This window comes from Mobula birostris, chromosome 10 (assembly GCF_030028105.1).
Source record: "Mobula birostris isolate sMobBir1 chromosome 10, sMobBir1.hap1, whole genome shotgun sequence".
In the NCBI taxonomy this organism is placed as follows: domain Eukaryota; kingdom Metazoa; phylum Chordata; class Chondrichthyes; order Myliobatiformes; family Myliobatidae; genus Mobula; species Mobula birostris.
In genome coordinates, this window is record NC_092379.1 from 16879003 (window position 1) to 16901049 (window position 22047).

The following is a 22047-nucleotide window of genomic DNA, read 5'->3' on the forward strand; positions in this document are numbered from 1 at the left end:
CTGCAATGCTTTCCATAAAGCTTTACAGACCTCCGAAATTATGGAGGATACATTTCGCTTTCACGAAAAAAGATGCTTGTTTTAAACTTGTTTACCCCGAGAAAGACTACCATGACCGTGAAGCCTTGCGCGGGCAGGTGTGTGCACATGCACGACGTGCGAATAACGTGACGTGCACATGCGTGTACGTGCCCCAATTGCAGAGCGACGCGGACACACCAACGCACAAGTATAAATGCTCACAACGGCGTAGCCCACTTGCGTAGGCTTTTGTGAGGACAAGAAACCAGCAACTAGTCTGCGTGCATTGAGGTTATTGCATGAACTTCATGGGAGACAAAAAGCCACTCGTAAAAGTAGACACAAAAACCAAAGCCCAGCTGGATGAACGGACAGCCAAAAGGAAAGGAGTCAATGGAGATAGGAAAACAGGGGATTCACCAGAGGATGCTGTAGGTGAGGAAACCAAGAGCAGAGATCAGATCTTGAAGGGAGCAATAGACAGATTAATAAGAGAATACTCCAGAGAACTAAATGAATCTTCCCAGGATTAAGATGCACAAATTAGAAGAAAAAGGAAGAAGAAGAAGAGTGGTTGCTTCTGTCAGAACCACCTCCTGCAGCCTCAGAGCCATCTCCTACAACCACCACCGAGGAGGGCCCAGAACCTGAACCTGTTTCACAGCCACAAGTCTCTCCAGCCAGGCACAGTGATTCCCCATCGCAGGAGCGACATTACCCCACAAGAGTACAAAATCTTCCACAGTGATTACATCCTTAGACCTGAAAGGGGCAATTTAAAATTGTCTATGTGGTGGATGTCTGTATATAGTAATGTATTATATAGTACAGTATCCTGTGTATGTAGTTGAAATGTATCCTCTATTGAGCTGGAGTTTATAGCTAGGCAGGGAGGAGTGTTGTGTATTCAATATTTCAGTAATATTTGTGTAATCATATATATACATAGAGCGAGTTGTTTAAGTGTTCTTGTTTGTTTAAATAATTCATAACCAGTTATATGTACAAATACAAGAATCGCATTCGTCATGATGCTACCACCCTCACTTAAAGTAAACAAGAAGTTACACTCACATTTCGGACTCTGATATCAGTCTTCCTTTGAATTAGTTTAATGGTTTGAAGTTACAAAACATAACAGCATTCACTTGTACCTGTACAGACATGACACACGTGTACCTTAACACACGACACACATACACATGTACCTCAACACACGACACACATACACACATGTATCGACACACACATGACCATAAGCTCATTTCAACTTTGACTTGGTAATTGGTTAATGATTGAACTGAGGTACCGTGACAAACTTTGTTTTACATACCAGTCACGCAGATTACATGCACCACAACAGAATATTGAGGTAATGCAAGGGAAAAGCAATTGCTAGAAGAGAGATCAAGTCAACCAGCAGGGCTGTAGCTGAGGCAGCAGAGAAAGGATCAGCATGGGTGTGGACCAAGTATGTCCAGAGGGGCAGATAGTCAGACAGTGTGTACATCTTTTGCAAACCCTTCAATTAGTTGCATAGACACCTGAAGAGCAGACTACCTGTTGGATGGAAGTGACCAACAACTCTGATAGAGGCAGATGCCAAGTTTTTAAGCTCACCAGTGGGAGGTGGTGCTTTAGCACTGCTGGCCCACCACCTCGAGGGAGTCTTGATCATAAGCGGGCTGAAGCTCCTGAAGACAGGTGGCAGATCAACTGATGATCCCCTGGTGATAGCACAGGACAGTTAACATCTTAGTCCACGTGTATTTTTTAACTCTGCAGAATGCAGAATAAAGTGATACAGTCACACAGAAAGTGTTGTGAACTTTATTGGCCGTGACATCAATGCGGTTGGGCCAGCTCAGGTCATTGGTGATGTTCACTCCTAGATACTTTCAAGCTTCTGGACCCCTGGACCAGTGAAGCAGACAGCAGCATGACATGCCATAGGACCATGGGAGCAGAATTAGGCCATTCACCCCATTGAGTCTGCTCCACCATTCCATCATGGCTAATTTGTTGTCCCTCTCAACCCCATTTTCCTGCCTTCTCCTGGCAGCCCGTGACACCTCTCAAAAACCTACCAAGTTCTTCCCCGTGCCTTGTTTGGCACATCGCAGAGCGCGCAGCTCTCTGGTGAAATGATATCGTATTTGTAAGTAGGATGCCGTGCACGATTCTGATTTGATGGAGACAGAGATGAGAAGGCACAGAGGAACATCTGGAGAAATTTCTGAAATGCCCGGTTCGCTGCCGCTGCTACTGTGCGATCGAGAATCTCCGGATGGAAGGCCCCAAAATCCCCGGCTTTGCCTGCTGCTGGCGACCGGGGCTGGGGTCGAAGCGTTCGGCAGAGATGATGCTCGGCACTTGGTGTCGGAGGGCTGATCGGAGCTCGAAGTTTTCGGACGACTCAGAGTCGGACTGTGGTCAGGTATGGCAGGGAGAGTTTTCTTCCTTCTCCCATCTACGTGAGATGTGGGACTTTCGAGAGACTTTGAACTTTTTACTGTGCCATGGCCTGTTCTTCATCAAGTTATGGTATTGTTGCACTGTTGTAACTATATGTTATAATTATGTGTTTTTTGTCAGTTTTTCAGTCTTGGTCTGTCCTGTGTTTCTGTGATATCACACTGGAGGAATATTGTATCATTTCTTAATGCATGCATTACTAAATGACAATAAAAGAGGACTGCGTGTCCGCATAATCTAATCTAATCTAAACGTTGCTATTTCTTTGGCGTTTGTCTGATTTACGAGGCTGAGTTGTAAGCTTGACAGTCGGCGTGAACGGAGAGCGTACAAGGAGCTGGCGGGATTCGAACTCAGGGCCTCTTGATCCAAAGTCCGGGTGTGGAAAGCACTGCACCACTGCCACAGACCACCCGTCAGAACTCCACTGTTACTTGGCCATCAGGGGCAATGGATTCCACAGATTCATCGCTGTCTGGCTAAGAAGAGTCTTCCTCATTCTGTTCTAAAGGGACATGACGTCCCTCTATTCTGAGTCTGTGCCCGCTGGTTCTAGACTCACCCGCTACAGGAAACATCCTCTGCATGTCCACGCTGTCCAGGCCTTTCAATATTCAACAGATTTCAATACATGAACCCCTCCCCACCTTCCTGAAGTGAAGAAAGGAACAACTAGTTTGTTCTGTTGACATTGAGGGAGAGGTTGTCACCACGGCAGCGTGATGCTAGGTTTGCCAGCTCCTTCCCGTACACCTCATTGTTACCTGTGGCAAGGCACACCAAGGAGCGCAGATCACTGAGGGCTCAGGGTAGAAAGAGACAGACACAAACAAGAGGGGGAGAGGGCAAGAGGAGGAAAGGGGAGAGAGGGGGAGAGAAGGAGGAGAGAGAAGAAAGAGAGAAAATTAGAATATGGGAGAAAGTGCTAGAGAGATGGAGAGAAAGAGACAGAATAAGAGAGTAAAGTGAAACAGAGATAGAATAGAGAGAGAGAGATGGAGGGAGGAGTGAAAGAGATAGAGAGGGATGGAGAGAGAGAAGGGTAGTGACTGAGAGATAGATAGAGAGAGGGGGAGTGAGTGAGAGAGAGAGTGGCAAGAGAGAGATAGAGTGAGGGGGGAGTGAGAGAGAGAAACAGAGAAAGAGAGAGAGAGATGGCATCTGTAGAAATTTTCGAGGGTCCTTGATGGCATAGCAAACCAAATCCCCTCAAACTCCTAAGGAAGTATAGCCGCTGCTGTGCCTTCGCTGCGCCCAGGATTGATCCTCTGAGATGCTGACACCCAGGAACCTGAAGCTGCTCACTCCCTTTCCACTGCCGGCCCGTCCATGAGGACGGGTGTGTGTTCTCCTGACTTCCCCTTCCTGAAGCCCACAGTCCATTCCTTGGTCTTGCTGACATTCAGTGTGATGTCCTTGCCACTTCACTCAACCAGCTGATCCACCCCGCTCCTTGTCACCACCTGAGTGCAGTGAGGTAGACGTCAAAGGCCACTTCTCCTGGGACAGGGTCCAGTGTTATTTGATCCTTGCTTTTACATTTTATTGCTCTCACAACTCTCCATCCCAGGGCAGGGATCTAACCCCAGTCTTGCCCTCCGGTGTCTGTGAGGGACGCGGAGTAATTCATCCCTCTGCCAATCAAATCCTTCCTTCATCTGGATTCACCAATCACCTCCGCTGGCCAATCAAAATATACCTTCACCCCGGTATCCACCAATCATTTCCGTCTGCCAATCAAATCCCCACCTCATCTGTGTTTACTAATCATCTCCTCCCTCCAATGAATCTACCAATAAAACCCGCCCCTTTACCTACATCCACCAATTACCTCCATCTGCGAACGCACCGTCCCCGTTGATACCCTTCTCAGCTTCTATTCGTTTCTCGTGATGCCTTTCAAACGAATCCCGTTTTCCACTGGCTAATGTGAGCATCCGTCAGGAATCTGCCCCGCTCATTGGTTGTCAGGGGCGAGTCCCGCATCTACGCCGGCAATTAAACGGCTCAGGGCCGGCTGCGATTGGTTGAAGCACAGACGGTGATGCGTCGGACGTCGCTTCCGCTAACCTGGCGGCGCTGGGTGACGGTGGGTCTGTCTGGGGTTTAGGTTGAAGGTAGTCAGTGGGACGGACTCTCCGCCCTCGCAGTCAGATCCTTCCCCGGAACGTCACTCCCACCGCGGGAGGACTGCCGTTCTCTATGCGTGCTGTAGGCTTGCGACGTGAGTGTAGCGGAAGATGCGAGGGCCGAGGAGCTGAGTGACAGAGGACAAACACACACAGACGGCATCAACTGAGGCTGCAAGATCATCAGCTGGGTCTGCCAACATGTCGGGATGTCTGTAGATGTTCAGAAGGTCAGGCAGTATCGATGGAAATCCCCCACCCCATAGATTGCTGCCCGACCTGCTGAGTTCCTCCGGCATTTTGGGTGTCTCCTTGGGATTTCCAGCATCTGCAGTTTTTCTCGTGTTTGTGTCTGTAGGAGTTGCCGACTGGCACATTCCAGGCTGCCGAGGAGTAGCTGCCGAGGAGTATTGCTGTAAGGGTTCGGCGGGGCAGCGCCACAGTATACGGTTCTAACGCTACTGGTCAGGGAGGGGCCGGATTGAGTGAGGAAGCCCCTCAATTTCAGTAGTACCCTCATACCTAAGAGGGCTTCATGAGTGGCAACGTTGCTATTGGGTTAAAGACATTTAATTCAACACTACTTTACGCATCGTCTATGAATGTAAGCACATGAAAATGCATTTCCCGGTTTATTTTCAATACTTTTTTTAATAGTGAATAAAGTTTATTTCGGTTTTTAAAAAACTTGCAGGCGCGAGCGTGTGACGGTACGGGCGGCGCCATTTTTGTTATGGGCAGCGGCAAGGGGTTGGTTACGACCTTGCGAGAGCCATCTTGGTGCGGGGCGCCACCGGCTGCCCAGCACTGACTGGGTGATGCAAGCAGTTTGACTTCCTCTTCCGGCAGATGTGACGTACCATTCCCGGGGGTGGGGGAGGGAGCTGCGCCCGACATCTTTGTTGGGGGCGGCGGGCGGCGGCGATGGAGGTGACGGAGGGTCGGAGGGGTTTCCTGGGGGTCCGAGCCCCTCTCCGGGGCCGTCAACCACCACCCAGGGGGGCATTCTTGGGGTACAGGAAGATAACGGGGGTGGTGGGGGGGGAACCCAGGATTGGTCATACTGGGGGCAAAGGAAGATCCCAGAGAGATCGGGCTTGGGGAGACCCGGGATTGGTCATTCAGGGGCGCAGAAAGATCCCAGGGGCTTGGGGAGACCCGGTGTTGGGCATTCACGGGACCAGTAGGTAGGAGGGGGGGTAAGGGGAGGGCCGGTCTGGTCTTTCTGGGGGGGGGCACGGGATTGGGAGCCGGGATTGGTCACTCAGGGGCGCAGGAAGATCCCAGGGGCTTGGGGAGACCCGGGATTGGTCATTCAGGGGCGCAGGAAGATCCCAGGGGCTTGGGGAGACCCGGGATTGGTCATTCAGGGGCGCAGGAAGATCCCAGGGGCTTGGGGAGACCCGGGATTGGTCATTCATGGGACTAGGGGGGGTGAGGGGAGCGCCGGACTGGTTATTCTGGGGGAGGGCACAGGAAGATTCCGGAGAATTGGGAGCCGGGGGAAGGGCACCCCTACCATTCTCCTCCTCCGTGGAGGCTATGCCCTCTGCTCCCACACTCCCTGACCATTCCATTGGACCTGCTGTTCCTGGAGGTACAGGGTGATCCCAGCTACCTCTGTGGTGAAGGGGAAGCTATGACTGACCACCTTTGAGGCGCTGGGAGGGGGGGAGGAGAGAGATGGGATAGAACAGCAAGATCCCAGCTGGCTGCGGGAGAAGGGTGGCCCACTGGGTTTTTGGTTGGGTGGTGGAGTGGGTGTTTTGTGCAGAGGAGGATCCCGAGCTGGGATTTTTAGTGTATGCTGTGGTGGAGTGGGGGATTCTTGGGTTACCATCCTGGCCTTTTGTTCACCCTCTCCCTCTGTCTCCCCACAGTTCCCAGGAAGTGCGGACACCTTCCTGACCATCAGCGATTCCGGCCACCCCTTCCTGAGTGGGGCTGAGGTGAGGGAGCAAGTCATTCGGGGAGGGGGGAGGGGTCGTTAAGCAGGGTTCCGGATTCGCACTGGGGAGGGCACGCGGTGCTCTGGCCTGGTCTCTCAGGTGCTCGGGGGCGGGGACTTGAAACCGCTGCATCTTGCTTTGGAAACAGACTCTTCGTTCCATCACAATGATCTTGCCGCTTTCCCCAAACATCTCCACCAGCCTCTAGGTCTGTATCATTCTCCATTCTCCTCGTAGCCTTTGACATCCTGAGCAACCAAGGATTCCGCTTTAAATACACCCAATGATTTGGCCTCCTCAGCCGTTTGAGGAACTGAATTCCACGGGTTTACCACCCTCTGGATAAAGAAATTCCTCCTTGTGTCTGTTCTAAAGGGACGTCCTTCTCAGTGGAGGCTGTGCCCTCTGGTCCTACACTCCCCTACCATTCGATTCATCCTCCCCACTTCCATTCAATCTTGGCTTTTCAATAGTCGTCAGGTTTCAATGAGAATTACACACACAGACACACTCTCACTCTCTCACTCTTCTTAGAGCCATCAAATATTCGTCATACCTGGGATCTTTTTTGTAAACTTCCCCTGGACCCTTTCCTTTGCCAGCTCATCCTGTCTTAGATGGAGTACCGGGCCCAAGCCTGGTCCAATATTACGAGTGTGGTCTGACCAATGCCTCAGCATTGCATCCTTGCTCTTGTATTCTAGTCCTCTCAAAATTAATGCTAATATTGCACTTAACTTTTTCGCTATCAACTTAACCTGCATTAACTTTTAAGGAATCCTGCACAGACTCCCAAGTCCCTTTGCACCTCCGATTTTTGAATTTTCTCCCTGTTTAGAAAATAGTCTTACTTTTTCATACCATCTACCAAGGTGCATGACTGTACACTTCCTTGTAAAATATTCCACCTGTCATTTCTTTGTCCATTTTCCTAACCTGTCCAAGACCTTTTCCAGTCTCTGAGCTTTCTCAACATTGCCTGTCCCTCCACCTATCTTCGTATCATGTGCAGACTTGGCCACAAAGCCATCGATTATGTCCTCAAGATCGTTAACATATAACACGAAACCCAGCAACCCAATGCTGACCACTGGGGGTGCAGCCAACCAGAAAAGGGCCCCATTATTCCTCCTGGCTGCCGTCTGCCAGTCATCCAGTCTTCAGCCCATGCTGCACAAGAGATTCTGCAGATGCTGGAAATCCAGAGCGAGGCGGACAAAATGCTGGAGGAACACGGCGGGTCAGGCGGTGTCTACGGAGAGGAATAAACAGTCTAATGTTTTGGGCCAAGACTCTTCATCACAACTGTTCAAGCTAGTATCTCTTCTTTGATAGCATTGGTGCGGATCTTGTTCAGTGCAGCATCTTGTCAAAGGCCTTCTGAAAGTCCAAGTAAACAATGTTCACGGACTCTCCTTTGTCTCTGCTGTCTGTTACCTTTACAAAGAAAACGTTAAAAATTTCTCTCTTCTCTCTGTTGCCCTGCAGTGATTCTACCAATCTGCGCCCCTCATGGTCTTGTTTCCTCTCTAAAGGCTGATTTGTACTTGTGCATACTAGCTTACGCCGTTTATACTTGTGCGTTGGTGTGTCTGTGTTCTGCAATTCACCGCCAAAACACTAGTTGGCGCTGGAGTCTCTATGCCACTGTGTTGAGTTTCTTCATGTTGACTCAAACTTCAAACAATGGCGACTGAAACTGAAGCAGGGTGAATTTTCCGTGCTTGTCCGGCCACTGGGAGACATGGACGAGGAAATGCATTTCAAATATTTTCGGATGTCGGCAGGTAGATTTGACGATTTGGTTCATCGTCTCCAGCCATGTATTTTGCATCAGTGTACGCACAGTATACTCAGAGACTGGCAATCACCATTCGAGTTTTAGCTTCAGGTGGAAGTGCAGCTAGCTACAAACTGGTGTCAAGCACAGGGTCCTCCATAATTTCAGAGGTCTGTAAAGCTTTATGGAAAGCATTGCAGCCAGAGTTCCTTCCCTGCCCTTCAGTCGCCCAATGGGAAGCTATTGCAGCGTAGGAGGAAATGCAATGCTACCAAGCGGACCAATCACAGTTGTTGCAGTCTGCGTCGCCACGACGCGTAGTTACATTTTTGAGGAGGTGCACGTCAGGCTACGGCATAGGGTACGCGGCTACGCCGTAACTACGGTGTCGATTTGATGCACAAGTATGAATTGGCCTTAAGGTTCCTTCTCCACCCTGTCAGCTTCTGCTGATCCGGAGGAAACAGTCCCATCCTGCCTGGTCTCTCCCAGTGACTGATGCCCTCCGAACAGGACATTGACCTGGAGAATCTCCCCTGCACCCTTTTCATTGTGTAGAGACCAGTACTCCCAGCCACGGTCTAACCAGGGTTTCGTACATCTGAAGTTTGACTCTTGTACTCAGTACCCCGACCGATGCGGGCCAGCGTGCCCTGTGCCATCTCCACGATCCTGTCCGCCTCTGTCAGTGAGCTGTGGACTTGCTCCCTCTATCTGCCTATGTTCCTCACCACTTCCTGTGTGTGTCCTATCCCGGTTAGACCCCTAAAATGCGGTCTGTCCGGTGCCTGGTACTTCCCTTTGTTCAAGGGCGTCGGTAGGTATGATAGATATCCCAGGGAAATGATTAAATGTGGCCAGAAATATAACGTTCCACAGGAGAAATGAGCCTCTAAACCAGGAAACAGATGTGGTCAACAATAGCCTTGTGTGGACTCTCTCCAATTCCTGATGTAGCCAGAGTAGAATCCCTCTCCCTTGTGTGTTCGGCTCGTTTCCCCCTCCCAGTTGTTAGCTGTGGTGATCCTGACCGCCACCCCCCCCCCCGCCCTGTCACTGACTCCTGTGGGAAACATTCTCTATCACACCTCGATCAATGGCCCTCTCACTGCTCATGGTTCTGCTGTCTGTGTGTGATGGGACGGTGTGGAGGGAGTTTCTCTCTGTGTCTGACCCCGGGAGTGTGTGACGGGACGGTGTGGAGGGAGTTTCACTCTGTGTCTGACCCCGGGAGTGTGTGATGGGACGGTGTGGAGGGAGTTTCTCTCTGTGTCTGACCCCGGGAGTGTGTGATGGGACGGTGTGAAGGGAGTTTCACTCTGTGTCTGACCCCGGGAGTGTGTGACGGGACGGTGTGGAGGGAGTTTCACTCTGTGTCTGACCCTGGGAGTGTGTGATGGGACGGTGTGGAGGGAGTTTCTCTCTGTGTCTGACCCCGGGAGTGTGTGATGGGACGGTGTGGAGGGAGTTTCTCTCTGTGTCTGACCCCGGGAGTGTGTGATGGGACGGTGTGAAGGGAGTTTCACTCTGTGTCTGACCCCGGGAGTGTGTGACGGGACGGTGTGGAGGGAGATTCACTCTGTGTCTGACCCCGGGAGTGTGTGATGGGACAGTGTGGAGGGAGTTTCACTCTGTGTCTGACCCCGGGAGTGTGTGATGGGACGGTGTGGAGGGAGTTTCTCTCTGTGTCTGACCCCGGGAGTGTGTGATGGGACGGTGTGAAGGGAGTTTCACTCTGTGTCTGACCCCGGGAGTGTGTGACGGGACGGTGTGGAGGGAGTTTCACTCTGTGTCTGACCCCGGGAGTGTGTGATGGGACGGTGTGGAGGGAGATTCACTCTGTGTCTGACCCCGGTCTGATACTATGATAGGTGGAGTTGTGGATAATGAAGTAGGTTTTCAAAGCTTGCAGAGAGATTTAGGCCAGTTAGAGGAGTGGGCTGAAAGATAGCAGATGGAGTTTAATGCTGATGAGTGTGAGGTGCTACATTTTGGTAGGACTAATCAAAATAGGACATACATGGTAAATGGTAGCACATTGAAGAATGCAGTAGAACAGAGGGATCTGGGAATAATTGTGCATAGTTCCCTGAAGGTGGAATCTCATGTGGATAGGGTGGTGAAGAAAGCTTCTGGTATGCTGGCCTTTATAAATCAGAGCATTGAGTATAGGAGTTGGGATGTAATGTTGAAATTGTACAAAATTAGAGTATTGTGTACAGTTCTGGTCACCAATTTATAGGAAAGATGTCAATAAAATTGAGAGAGCACAGAGGAGGTTTACTAGAATGTTACCTGGGTTTCATCTCCTAAGTTACAGAGAAAGGTTGAACAAGTTGGGTCTTTATTCTTTGGAACGTAGAAGGTTGAGGGGGGACTTGATAGGGGTGTTTAAAATCATGAGGGGGACAGATAGAGTTGACGTGGATAAGCTTTTTCCATTGAGACTGGGGGAGATTCAAACAAGAGGACATGAGTTGAGAGTTAAAGGGCAAAAGTTTAGGGGTAACATGAGGGGGATCTTCTTTACTCAGAGAGTGGTAGCTGTGTGGAACGAGCTTCCAGCAGAAGTGGTTGAAGCAGGTTCGATGTTGTCGTTTAAGGTTAAATTGGACAGCTATATGGACAGGAAAGGAATGGAGGGTTATGGGCTGAGTGCAGGTTGGTGGGAATAGGATAGGGTAAGAGCTTGGCATGGACTAGAAGGGCCGAGATGGCCTGTTTCTGTGCTGTATTTGTTATATGGTGTGGAGGGAGCCTCACTCTCAGACAGGACAGTCTCTGTGATCGTCACTCCGTGCCTGTCTCTCCCCCTCAGACCTTCCACACACCGAGCCTGGGGGATGAGGAATTTGAGATTCCCCCCATCTCTCTGCCCCTGGAAGCAGACGCTGACGTGGCCTGCCACTTCGACCTCAGTGACCCAGCCAGCACGCAGGACAATGGCTTCTCCACCCAGTTCACCTCTGCGCCCCTCGAGCTGTCGCTGCCCCTCTCCCAGGGAGTGATGGAGCCCGGAACCAGTCTCGTGGGTAGCCTGAGCGTGGTAAGTGACTGCCCCAGGCCCTGCAGACCTGCGTGTGCAGAATCCACCATTTCCTGCAGGTGGGGAGAGGGTGTCAGAGACCGGGGTGGGGGGGGGAGGGGGACGTCAAGGCAGGGCACAGGGGAGGGAGGGGGATGTGGAGGGAGGAGCACTTGGAAGCAGCAAGGGGTACAGGAGAGGAAGAGGGTCCCGGAGACAAGGAGGGGGCTATGGAGATAGGGGCAGGGAGGGGGTTTGTGGAGATGGGGGCAGGGAGGGGGTTTGTGGAGATGAGGGGAGGGGGTTGTGGAGATGGGGAGGGGCGCTGGGGAGGGAGGAGTTTGTGGAGATGGGGAGGGAGGGGGTTGTGGAGATGGGGAGGGAGGGGGTTGTGGAGATGGGGAGGTTGTAGAGATGGGGAGGGAGGGAGTTGTGGAGATGGGGAGGTTGTAGAGATAGGGAGGGAGTTGTGGAGATGGGGAGGTTGTAGAGATGGGGAGGGAGGGGATGTGGAGATGGGGAGGGGTGCTGGGTGGGGGGGTTTGTGGAGATGGGGAAGGAGGGGGTTGTGTTGATGGGGTGGGGGCGCTGGGCAGGGCGATGATCACAGTGAGGGAGGGAGACGGGGGTTGGGGCACAAGGGAGGGAGAAGGTCAGAAGAGGGTGGGGGACCCAGAGACGGGGAGAGTTGCAGGGAGGGAGGGGGTCATTGTCTCAATGGCATCTGCTCCCCCTGCCCCCCCCCACTCCCTGCAGGACCTGGGGCAGCCGGTGGGCACGCAGTTCGGAGGCTCGCCCCTTGCGACCACTGTGTCGGCGGGACCCCACGCCTCACTGACCACCATCGACCAGTCGGAGCTGAGCACCCAGCTGGGGCTGGGCCTGGGGGCGAGTGAGATCCTGAGCCCCCAGGCCACTCCCGGGGACAGGAGCTCGCCCCCACCCTCCCCGGCCAGTTCCACCCACGAGGAGGAGGGCGAGGACTTCCGCAGGGTGAGTACTGCACGGCGTCCGTCCCGGGAGCCCCCACCCACACCCCTTCACCTCGGGGACCCCCTTCTCCACCCACTCCCCTCCAAAATCACCTCGTTTTTGGTAACCACCTCCTCTCAGTATACTACCCACCCCCTCACAACCCCCTCCTACCCCTTTCCTAACCCATCCCTCCTCACTGGGAATCCTCCCACCCTCCCCCTCCCTGCTTGTGTTCCACCCCGCTACCCGATGGGTGATTGTACCCGACCTCTTCCTACCTTCCCCTCTGGCCACCCTCCTCCCTCACTGACTCTCCCCTCCTCGCCCCGCAGGGCCTGGCGGAGAGGCCCCCTCCCGCGGAGGGTCCGCGCAAAGGGAAGGGCTCGAAGCGACGCAGGAAGAAGGACCCCAACGAGCCCCAGAAGCCGGTCTCAGCCTACGCCCTCTTCTTCCGCGACACGCAGGCCGCCATCAAAGGGCAGAACCCCAACGCTACCTTCGGAGAGGTCTCCAAGATCGTCGCCTCCATGTGGGACAGCCTGGGCGAGGAGCAGAAACAGGTTATTTTCCACAGAAATACCTTCATTGCAACTTTGCCAATGGAAAGAGCCGGTAACGGTTACCATGCCAAGCTGAATTAAAACGTTCCATTAATGTTTGCCGCCTGGGGCGCCCAACCGTCCCGGAACACCTCCATGGTACCGTGAGTTCCTTCCCCACGGTTACCCAGGCACGAACATACCCCCGGAAAATTACCAGGCAGTCTGCCCGGGCGGAGCTCTCTCCTGGCCTCATCCAGGGACCACCTCTGCCAGTCCCAGGACGAAGTATTCTAGTATTCTAGGGTATCCTCCTCTTCCCTGCTTGCCTCCCTCCATACTGGGTGACCAAATATTAATAGGGTGGGGTTAAAATGCAGCCAGGAGGCGAGGGGCAGCCCTCATGGATATGACAAAAGGGCTGCAGCCTCGTGTGGAAGTCGAACCTGGATTAAAGTCACTCAGAGACTGTACAAGTACAAACTCTTTATTCAAAGCACCTGGGGCTCACTCAGTTCGTCGCTTGAACACAAACGGTCTGTGACTGTTCCTGCCCGGTCCACCAGCTCACTGGCAATTCCCCTTACAAAGCAGATCTATTTGTTCAGATACCCCCCCCCCCCCCCCACACAAGACAGGCAAAATTATCCATTACAGGACAGCCCCGAAAGACAAATTACAGAATAGGCATAATGGACAGAACGTACAGAAACAGGCTGGAGTGGTCCTATCTCTACGCACGAGTGCGCAAGGAGAGAAGCTTCCTGAAACCCTAGCTCGCTACCTTCCAGAGAAATATGGCTCGGCATGGCTTGGCACATCTGCTGATCGTCAGCGGTTTCAGGGAAAAACAGGCTGCTATTGTTCAACGAAGTGTTAATCCTTTTAGGTACTTTTATCACCCGTACACGCCATGTTCACAGAGAACACGCTCTCTTCCAGTCAGTAGGGGTGACGGGCGGCTGGGAGATCAGTGTGGAAGCTTAAGAACTCATTGCAAGGCACAGCCCCAACCCCAGCTCCTGCAATGTACACGTTAAGGGACTTCCACTGAGGACCCCCTCTTTCCCGGGGGGAGGAACTGAGCACTTCGGCGTGGTGGAGCAGTGAACAAAGGCGAGGAAGTCGAGGGTTTGGAGCAGCAAGGGAGGGGAGGGAGATGGGAAAGGAGAGAGGGAAGTCTCCACGAGATTGGTGGGTTGGTGAGGGGCAGTCTGGGGAGGTGACATCTTGGTGATGAGGGGAGAGGGGTCAGCTGGTGCGGAGGGGGCTGTAGATGCAGGAGGGGCCCCCGTCACTTCTGCCATCTCACCATAAACTCTCCCCGCCCCCACAGATCTACAAACGGAAAACCGAGGCAGCGAAGAAGGAATATCTCAAGGCGCTGGCTTCGTATAGGGCTGGGCTGGAGACCAAGGTGGGAACTTCAGTCTGTGTCTGACTTTGTAACAGTGTGGAGGGAGTTCGGGAGTGTGTGATGGGACGGTGTGGAGAGAGCTTCACTCTGTGTCTGACCACGGGAGTGTGTGATGGGACGGTGTGGAGGGAGATTCACTCTGTCTCTGACCCCGGGAGTGTGTGATGGGACGGTGTGGAGGGAGCTTCACTCTGTGTCTGACCACGGGAGTGTGTGATGGGACGGTGTGGAGGGAGATTCACTCTGTCTCTGACCCCGGGAGTGTGTGATGGGACGGTGTGGAGGGAGTTTCACTCTGTGTCTGACCCCGGGAGTGTGTGATGGGACGGTGTGGAGGGAGTTTCACTCTGTGTCTGACCCTGGGAGTGTGTGATGGGACAGTGTGGAGGGAGTTTCACTCTGTGTCCGACCCCGGGGGTGTGTGATGGGACGGTGTGGAGGGAGTTTCACTCTGTGTCCGACCCCAGGGGTGTGTGATGGGATGGTGTGGAGGGAGATTCACTCTGTGTCTGACCCCGGGAGTGTGTGATGGGACGGTGTGGAGGGAATCACACTCTGTGTCTGACCCCGGGAGTGTGTGATGGGACGGTGTGGAGGGAGATTCACTCTGTGTCTGACCCCAGGAGTGTGTGATGGGACGGTCTGGAGGGAGTTTCACTCTGTGTCTGACTGCAGGGGTGTGTGATGGGACGGTGTGGAGGGAGTTTCACTCTGTGTCTGACCCCGGGAGTGTGTGATGGGACGGTGTGGAGGGAGTTTCACTCTGTGTCTGACCCCGGGAGTGTGTGATGGGACGGTGGGTGTGGAGGGAGTTTCTGTGTCTGACCCCGGGGGTGTGTGATGGGACGGTGTGGAGGGAGTTTCTGTATCTGACCGTGGGAGTGTGTGATGGGACGGTGTGGAGGGAGATTGACTCTGTGTCTGACCCCGGGAGTGTGTGATGGGACGGTGGGTGTGGAGGGAGTTTCTGTGTCTGACCCCGGGAGTGTGTGATGGGACGGTGCGGAGGGAGTTTCACTCTGTGTCTGACCCCGGGAGTGTGTGATGGGACAGTGGGGAGAGAGTTTCACTCTGTGTCTGACCCCGGGAGGGTGTGATGGGATGGTGGGTGTGGAGGGAGTTTCTGTGTCTGACCCCAGGGGTATGTGATGGGACGGTGTGGAGGGAGATTCACTCTGTGTCTGACCGTGGGGGTGTGTGATGGGACGGTGTGGAGGGAGATTCACTCTGTGTCTGACCCTGGGGGTGTGTGATGGGACGGTGTGGAGGGAGATTCACTCTGTGTCTGACCCCAGGGGTATGTGATGGGACGGTGTGGAGGGAGATTCACTCTGTGTCTGACCGTGGGGGTGTGTGATGGGACGGTGTGGAGGGAGATTCACTCTGTGTCTGACCCTGGGGGTGTGTGATGGGACGGTGTGGAGGGAGATTCACTCTGTATGTGACCCCGGGGGTGTGTGATGGGATGGTGGGTGTGGAGGGAGTTTGACCCGGGGGGTGTGTGGGGGTGAGGGAGTTTGTGTGGGACGGTGTGGAGGGAGTTTGACCCCGGGGGTGTGTGACGGGACGGTGTGGAGGGAGTTTCTGTGTCTGACCCCGGGGGTGTGTGATGGGAAGGTGGGTGTGAAGGGAGTTTCACTCTGTGTCTGACCCTGGGAGTGTGTGATGGGACGGTGTGGAGGGAGTTTCACTCTGTGTCTGACCCCGGGAGTGTGTGATGGGACGGTGTGGAGGGAGTTTCACTCTGTGTCTGACCCCGGGAGTTTGTGACGGGACGGTGTGGAGGGAGATTCACTCTGTGTCTGACCCCGGGAGTTTGTGACGGGACGGTGTGGAGGGAGATTCACTCTGTGTCTGACCCCGGGAGTTTGTGTGGGACGGTGTGGAGGGAGTTTGACCCGGGGAGGGTGTGGGGGTGAGGGAGTTTGTGTGGGACGGTGTGGAGGGAGTTTGACCCGGGGAGGGTGTGGGAGTGAGGGAGTTTGACCCCGGAGGGTGTGTGGGAGTTTGTGTGTTTGACCCCGGGGGGTGTGTGGGAGTGAGGGAGTTTGACCCCGGGGGGTGTGTGGGAGTTTGTGTGTTTGACCCCGGGGGGGGTGTGGGGGTGACGGAGTTTGACCCGGGGGGTGTGTGGGGGTGAGGGAGTTTGACCCCGGGGGGTGTGTGGGGGTGAGGGAGTTTGACCCCGGGGGTGTGTGGGGGTGAGAGAGTTTGACCCCGGGGGGTGTGTGGGAGTTTGTGTGTTTGACCCCAAGGGGTGTGTGGGAGTGAGGGAGTTTGACCCCGGGGTGTGTGTGGGAGTTTGTTTGACCCCGGGTGGTGTGTGGGGGTGAGGGAGTTTGACCCCGGGGGGTGTGTGGGGGTGAGGGAGTTTGACCCCGGGGGGTGTGTGGGAGTTTGTGTGTTTTACCCCGGGGGGTGTGTGGGAGTGAGGGAGTTTGACCCCGGGGGGTGTGTGGGAGTTTGTGTGTTTGACCCCGGGGGGTGTGTGGGGGTGAGGGAGTTTGACCCCGAGGGGTGTGTGGGGGTGAGGGAGTTTGACCTGGGGGTGTGTGATGGGACGGTGTGGAGGGAGTTTGACCCGGGGGGTGTGTGGGGGTGAGGGAGTTTGACCCGGGGGTGTGTGGGAGTGAGTGAGAAGGGAGTTTCACTCTGTCTGACCCGGGGGTGAGTGATTGATGGGATGGTGGGTGTGGAGGGAGTTTGACCCGGGGGTGTGTGGGGGTGAGGGAGTTTTTGTGGGGTGGGGACAGGTGTCCTGTTTGTGTGGGGTGGTATCTCATCCTCTGCCTCTCTCCCCGCTCCCCTCCCACAGACCGCCGTGGACTCCGCTGAGGGAGAGACGCAGGCGCCGGCCGAGGAGCCGACCACCGCCCCCGCCTCGCTGCTAGTGCCCTCGCCCTCGCCCGCCCCATCGCCCTCCCTGACGCGCCCCCCATCGGTCACCACCCGCCAGATGACCCAGGGTCTGGTGACGGTTCTGGCCCCTGCCCCCCAGCTGCTGCAGCTGCAGATCCCCGCCACCCGCGCCCAGCGGCTGCAGGCCCCGCCCCCCCTGCAGCCCATGCCGCCGCCCCCCCTGCAGGCCATCTCGCAGCCCCGGCCGCCCCCCCTGCAGGCCGCGGCCCAGCCTCGGCTCAGGCCCGGCCTGACCTCCGCCCCCCCTCCGCCCCCGCCCCTCCAGGTGCAGATCATCCAGCTGCAGCCCCTGGCCCCCGCCCCCACGGTCACCATCGCCGCGCCCCCGACCCCAGCCCCGCTCCCCACCCAGCGCGTGGCCGAGGGGGTGACCCTCCTCGCCATCCCCAGCACCAGCGCACAGGCTGAGCCCCAGGTGAGTCTGGGGGAGGGGTGGGTCGGGGGGAGGGCAGCACGGGTCGTCGGGGTGGGGAGAGAGGGCAAATGGAGGGAGGTACAGAGAGCAGGAGGGAGACGGGGAGGGAGAGAATGGGAAAGGGAGGGAGGGGAGGGAGGGAGAAAGTGTGAAGAAGGAGGAGGTTGAGGGGTGGTCGAGGGATAGGTAGGCAGAGGAAGAGATGGAGGGAGAAACTGAGGTGGGGGGAGAAGGTGAGGAACAGGACAACTGATTTAGAAGAGGGAGGGGTATAGAGACGAGAAGTGGGAGGAGGGAGAGTTTGGAGAGTTACTGTGGTAATATGACCGACCCTTGTTTCAATCTTCACCCCTCGTCCCCCCTGTCCCAGCTGGAGAACCGCGGGCAGCCATCGGTGGAGTTGGTGAGCGGCTCCCCCTCGCCGGTGAGGGAGCCCACCCCAGGGCCGGGGGTGTGCGTGCGTAGCGGCTGCAACAACAGCCCCGTGCCCAGCCCCGACTGGGACAATGAGTACTGCAGCAGCCAGTGTGTGGTGCAGCACTGCAGGTGCGTGGCGGGGAGGTGGGACGGGGCGAGGGCAACGGGAGGGCAGGGGCTGGAAGATCAGAGGGAGGTGCCCAGGGCAGCCTCCTGTTGGTGTGTCTGCACAGGCTGTGGACAGTGGTATCAGTGCTAACGGTATCTCTCTTCCTCCCCCGCAGGGATGTGTTCATGGCCTGGGTCTCCACTCGGAACCAGAGCCCCGTCACCTCGGTGAAGTAGAGGGCAGAGATCGTGACTCAGGGACTTCACAGGACTCGGAAGGAAGCCCCGGGCAGGGAACCGCAATCCCAGCCAGCGTGCCGACGGGGGACGAGGGAGAATCTGGGAGCATAGCACGGGATCGGAAAGGAGAGGGGGCGCCAGGAGCCAGGGATAGGATGGCTGCCCGTTGTGACTGGATTCTGGGTGCCTCCTCGCTGCCTGCCTTCCCTGAATGTTCCCAATAAACATATTACCCACACTCTGTATGTTGTCTTTCTCTTTGACCCTGTCCAAGACTGGTCAACATCTGCAGATACCGCACACCAGTGTTACATAGCGAGAGACCCCACACCCACTGGTACCGTACCCTTGTGTTAATCAGTGACCCCGGGAGCACCGTGCGCGGTTCCCGTCTGGGTATCCCTGGGTCAGACCCACACCGGGAGCACCGTGCACGGTTGCCGTCTCCCTATCCCTGGGTCAGACCCACACCGGGAGCACCGTGCAGGGTTGCCATCTCCCTATCCCTGGGTCAGACCCACACCGGGAGCACTGTGGGCGGTGCCCGTCTCCGTATCCCTGGGTCAGACCCACACCGGGAGCACCGTGCGCGGTTCCCGTCTCGGTATCCCTGGGTCAGACCCACACCGGGAGCACCGTGCGCGGTTGCCGTCTCGGTATCCCTGGGTCAGACCCACACCGGGAGCACCACGCCTGGTTCCTCACTTGGGAAGGGTTAAAGTGGAGTTTTGTCAGATGCACGGGTGCATGTCCCACCTGCACCAATGCAGTGAAAAACCAGCAGCTTCGCAGGCAATTACATTCGATACAATCAGAAACAAGTGTTTTCTGAACTACTGTAAGTTGTACAATTTGTTATTTTGTGGTAGCAGTATGGTAGAGGACAGAAAAAAGCACTAGAGGTTACAATAAGGAATATAAAATATAAATGCAAAAAGAGGCGAAGTAGGTAGTGATCTTTTCTTTTCCAATCTTTTTATTGTATATATAGGAAACATAACATGAGTACATCGCAGTAACAACACTTACAATACCTCAGAAAAAAACCATCATCTGTAAGATTGAAAACAAAATTTTGTGATAACAAAAAAAACCAACTGAGCAGAAAAGTGAGGAAAAAAAGAGAAACCCATTAGGTGTACAACCCCGGAGCCATGCGTCATACAAAAAGCTTCTGAAAATAAACGTCAAACCGCCAGCAAGAAAAGAAAATATACTAAAAAAAATTTACAATTAGATCGTGGAAAAATTATATCAATTAACTCAAATGATAATAACGAGCAAATGAGCCCCATCTTTTCTCAAAATCAAATAAAGGTTCAAAGGTTCGACTTCTAATTTTCTCCAAACTAATGCATAGCATCACTTGAGAGAACCATTGTGACAAAGTGGGAGCTGATGTATCCTTCCACTTCAACAAAATGGCCCTCCTAGCTATCAATGTAACAAATGCAATAACGTGTTGGCCAGACACAGCAGTACCATGAATATTTTGAGGAACTATTCCAAAAAGCACAGTTAATTTATGAGGTTGTAAATTATCATTATCGTTATCATTTGACAAAGGAGAGACTTTCTAAAATCTTTCCTAATGTTGATCATCATTGTGATAGATGTAAAACTGAGATAGCTACACTAACACTTATGTTTTGGTCTTGTTCTATATTGGAACAGTTCTGGAAGTTTTTTTTTTCAACAATTTCTAAAGCACTTAAAATTAATTTACAACCTCATAAATTAACTGTGAGGTAGTGATCGTGGGCTCATCGAACATTCAGAAGCCTGATGGCCGAGGGGAAGAAGCTGTTCCTGAACCTGGTGGTGGGGGGCTTCAGGCTTCTGTACCTCCTGCCCGATGGTAGCTATGAGGAGATGGCCTGGCCCAGGTGGTGGGGATCTTTGATTGAGGTCGCGTCACCTCCTGGTTGGCCGCAGGTGACTGGTGGTGTTCCGCTGGGGTCAGTGTTGGGGCTGCTTCTTTTTACGTTAAATGTCAATGATTTGGATGATGGAATTGATGGCTTTGTGGCCAAGTTTGCAGAAGATAGGAAGGTAGGTGGAAGGGCAGGTAGTGTTGAGGAAACAGGGAGGCTGCAGAAGGATTTAGACAGATCAGGAGAATGGGCAAAGAAGTGGTATAGTGTCGGGAAGTGTACGGTCAAGCTCTTAGGTAGAAGAAATTAAAGGGTTGACTATTTTCTAAATGGAGGGAACACAAAAAACCGAGGCACAAAGAGATTTGAGAAGCTTGTGCAAGATTCCTTAAAGGCTAATTTGAGGGTTGAGTCTGCAGTGAGGAAGGCAAATGCAATGTTAGCAATCATTTTGACAGGACAAGAATATAAACACAAGGATGTAATGCTTAATACGGCATTGGTCAGACTGCACTTGGAGTGTTGTGAACGGTTTTGGGCCCCTTATCTTTGAAAGAATGTGCTGATGCTGGAGAGGATGCAAAGGAGGTTCATGAAAATGATTCTGGGATTGAAAGCCTTATCATACGAGGAGCGTTTGATGGCTCTGGGCCTGTATTTATCGGAATTTAGAAGAAAGAGGGTGGGGGGGGGAATCTCATTGAAACTTGTTGAATGGTGAAAGGCCTTGGTAGAGTGGACGTGGAGAGGACATTTCCTATGGTGGAAGAGTCTAGGACAAGAGGACACAGCCTCAGAATAGAGGCATGTCCATTTAGAACAGAGATGATGGCCTGTAATTTAACAAATCTCAAGGTTGTATAATTTATACATTCTTTGATAGTAAATGTACTTTGAATACCTTTCGGCAGAAGGTGGTGAATTTGTTGCCCCAGGTGGCTCAACAGGGCCAGGTCATTGAGTGTACTTGAGGTGGGGGTTGACGGATTTTTGATAAGTCAGGGTGTGAAAGGTTATGGGGAGGATGGGGTTGAGAGGGGAAATGGCAAAGCGGGCTTTTTGGGCTGAATGGCCTAATTCTGCTCCAATGTCTCATAGTCGTACATCCTCGCTGGTGGGGAGGGAGGGTTGTGGCCGTGACAGAGCTGCCCCAGTCTGCAGGGTTACAGTAAGGAATATTACCATCCTGTGCCTTGGAACCGACATACCAGACGGTGGTGCAGCCCGTCAGGATCCTCTCCACGATACACCTGCAGAAATTTGCAATTGTCTTTGGTGACAAACCAAACCTCCCCAGACTCCCGACGAAGAGTAGCCACAGGAGAGCCTTCTTCATGATTGTGTTGGGCCCAGTCCCCCGATACGGCAACACCCAGGAAGCTGCAACTGCCCGCCACCACTCCCTCAATAGGGACTGGTGTGTCTTCCCTCCACCTCCCCCTCCTGAAACCCACGGCCAATTCCTTCGTCTCGCTGACGCTGAGTGAAAGATTGCTGTTGCAAAAACTCGGCCAGCCGATCTAACAGACCCTGTACGCTGCCTCGCCACCGTGCCCCAGCAACCCCTCCCGTGTCTCGCCCCAAGATGCTTGATCCCTCCAACAATAGATCCCTGAGAGAGAATTAGAGCCCGGTGTCTCAGCCTGGGGTTTGACGAATAACAGATCCCCGGGAGTGGGTTACAGTCTGGGATCTGATCCAGGGGTTTGGGGGTTTAAATATAGAATAACAGATCCCTGGGAGTGGGTTACAGTCTGGGATCTG

At 53.9% G+C, this 22047-nt stretch overlaps 1 protein-coding gene across 2 annotated transcripts; it reads left to right on the plus strand.

Moving 5' to 3' along the window:
- The first annotated feature begins 4554 nt into the window (after positions 1-4554).
- tox4b (TOX high mobility group box family member 4 b) lies at positions 4555-18647 on the plus strand. 2 transcript variants are annotated; one of them, XM_072269984.1, is made up of 9 exons: positions 4555-5229; positions 6506-6574; positions 11173-11400; positions 12136-12372; positions 12687-12914; positions 14230-14310; positions 17126-17644; positions 18015-18190; positions 18346-18647. In XM_072269984.1, exons 1-9 carry the CDS (start codon positions 5161-5163, stop codon positions 18404-18406), a joined length of 1668 nt encoding a protein of 555 aa, XP_072126085.1. In that variant the 5' UTR covers positions 4555-5160; the 3' UTR covers positions 18407-18647. The 2 variants fall into 2 exon arrangements, with proteins under 2 accessions (XP_072126085.1, XP_072126086.1); XM_072269985.1 differs by lacking the exon at positions 4555-5229 and adding an exon at positions 5482-5555.
- The last annotated feature ends 3400 nt before the right edge of the window (positions 18648-22047 follow it).

Excerpts from the sequence above, each read along its gene's own strand:
- tox4b (XM_072269984.1), top strand. The coding sequence starts at position 5,161 with ATGAGTGGCAACGTTGCTATTGGGTTAAAGACATTTAATTCAACACTA. Across the intron at positions 12,915-14,229 it reads TGGGCGAGGAGCAGAAACAG|ATCTACAAACGGAAAACCGA; the intron begins GTTATTTTCCAC and ends CCGCCCCCACAG. Across the intron at positions 14,311-17,125 it reads GGGCTGGGCTGGAGACCAAG|ACCGCCGTGGACTCCGCTGA; the intron begins GTGGGAACTTCA and ends CCCCTCCCACAG.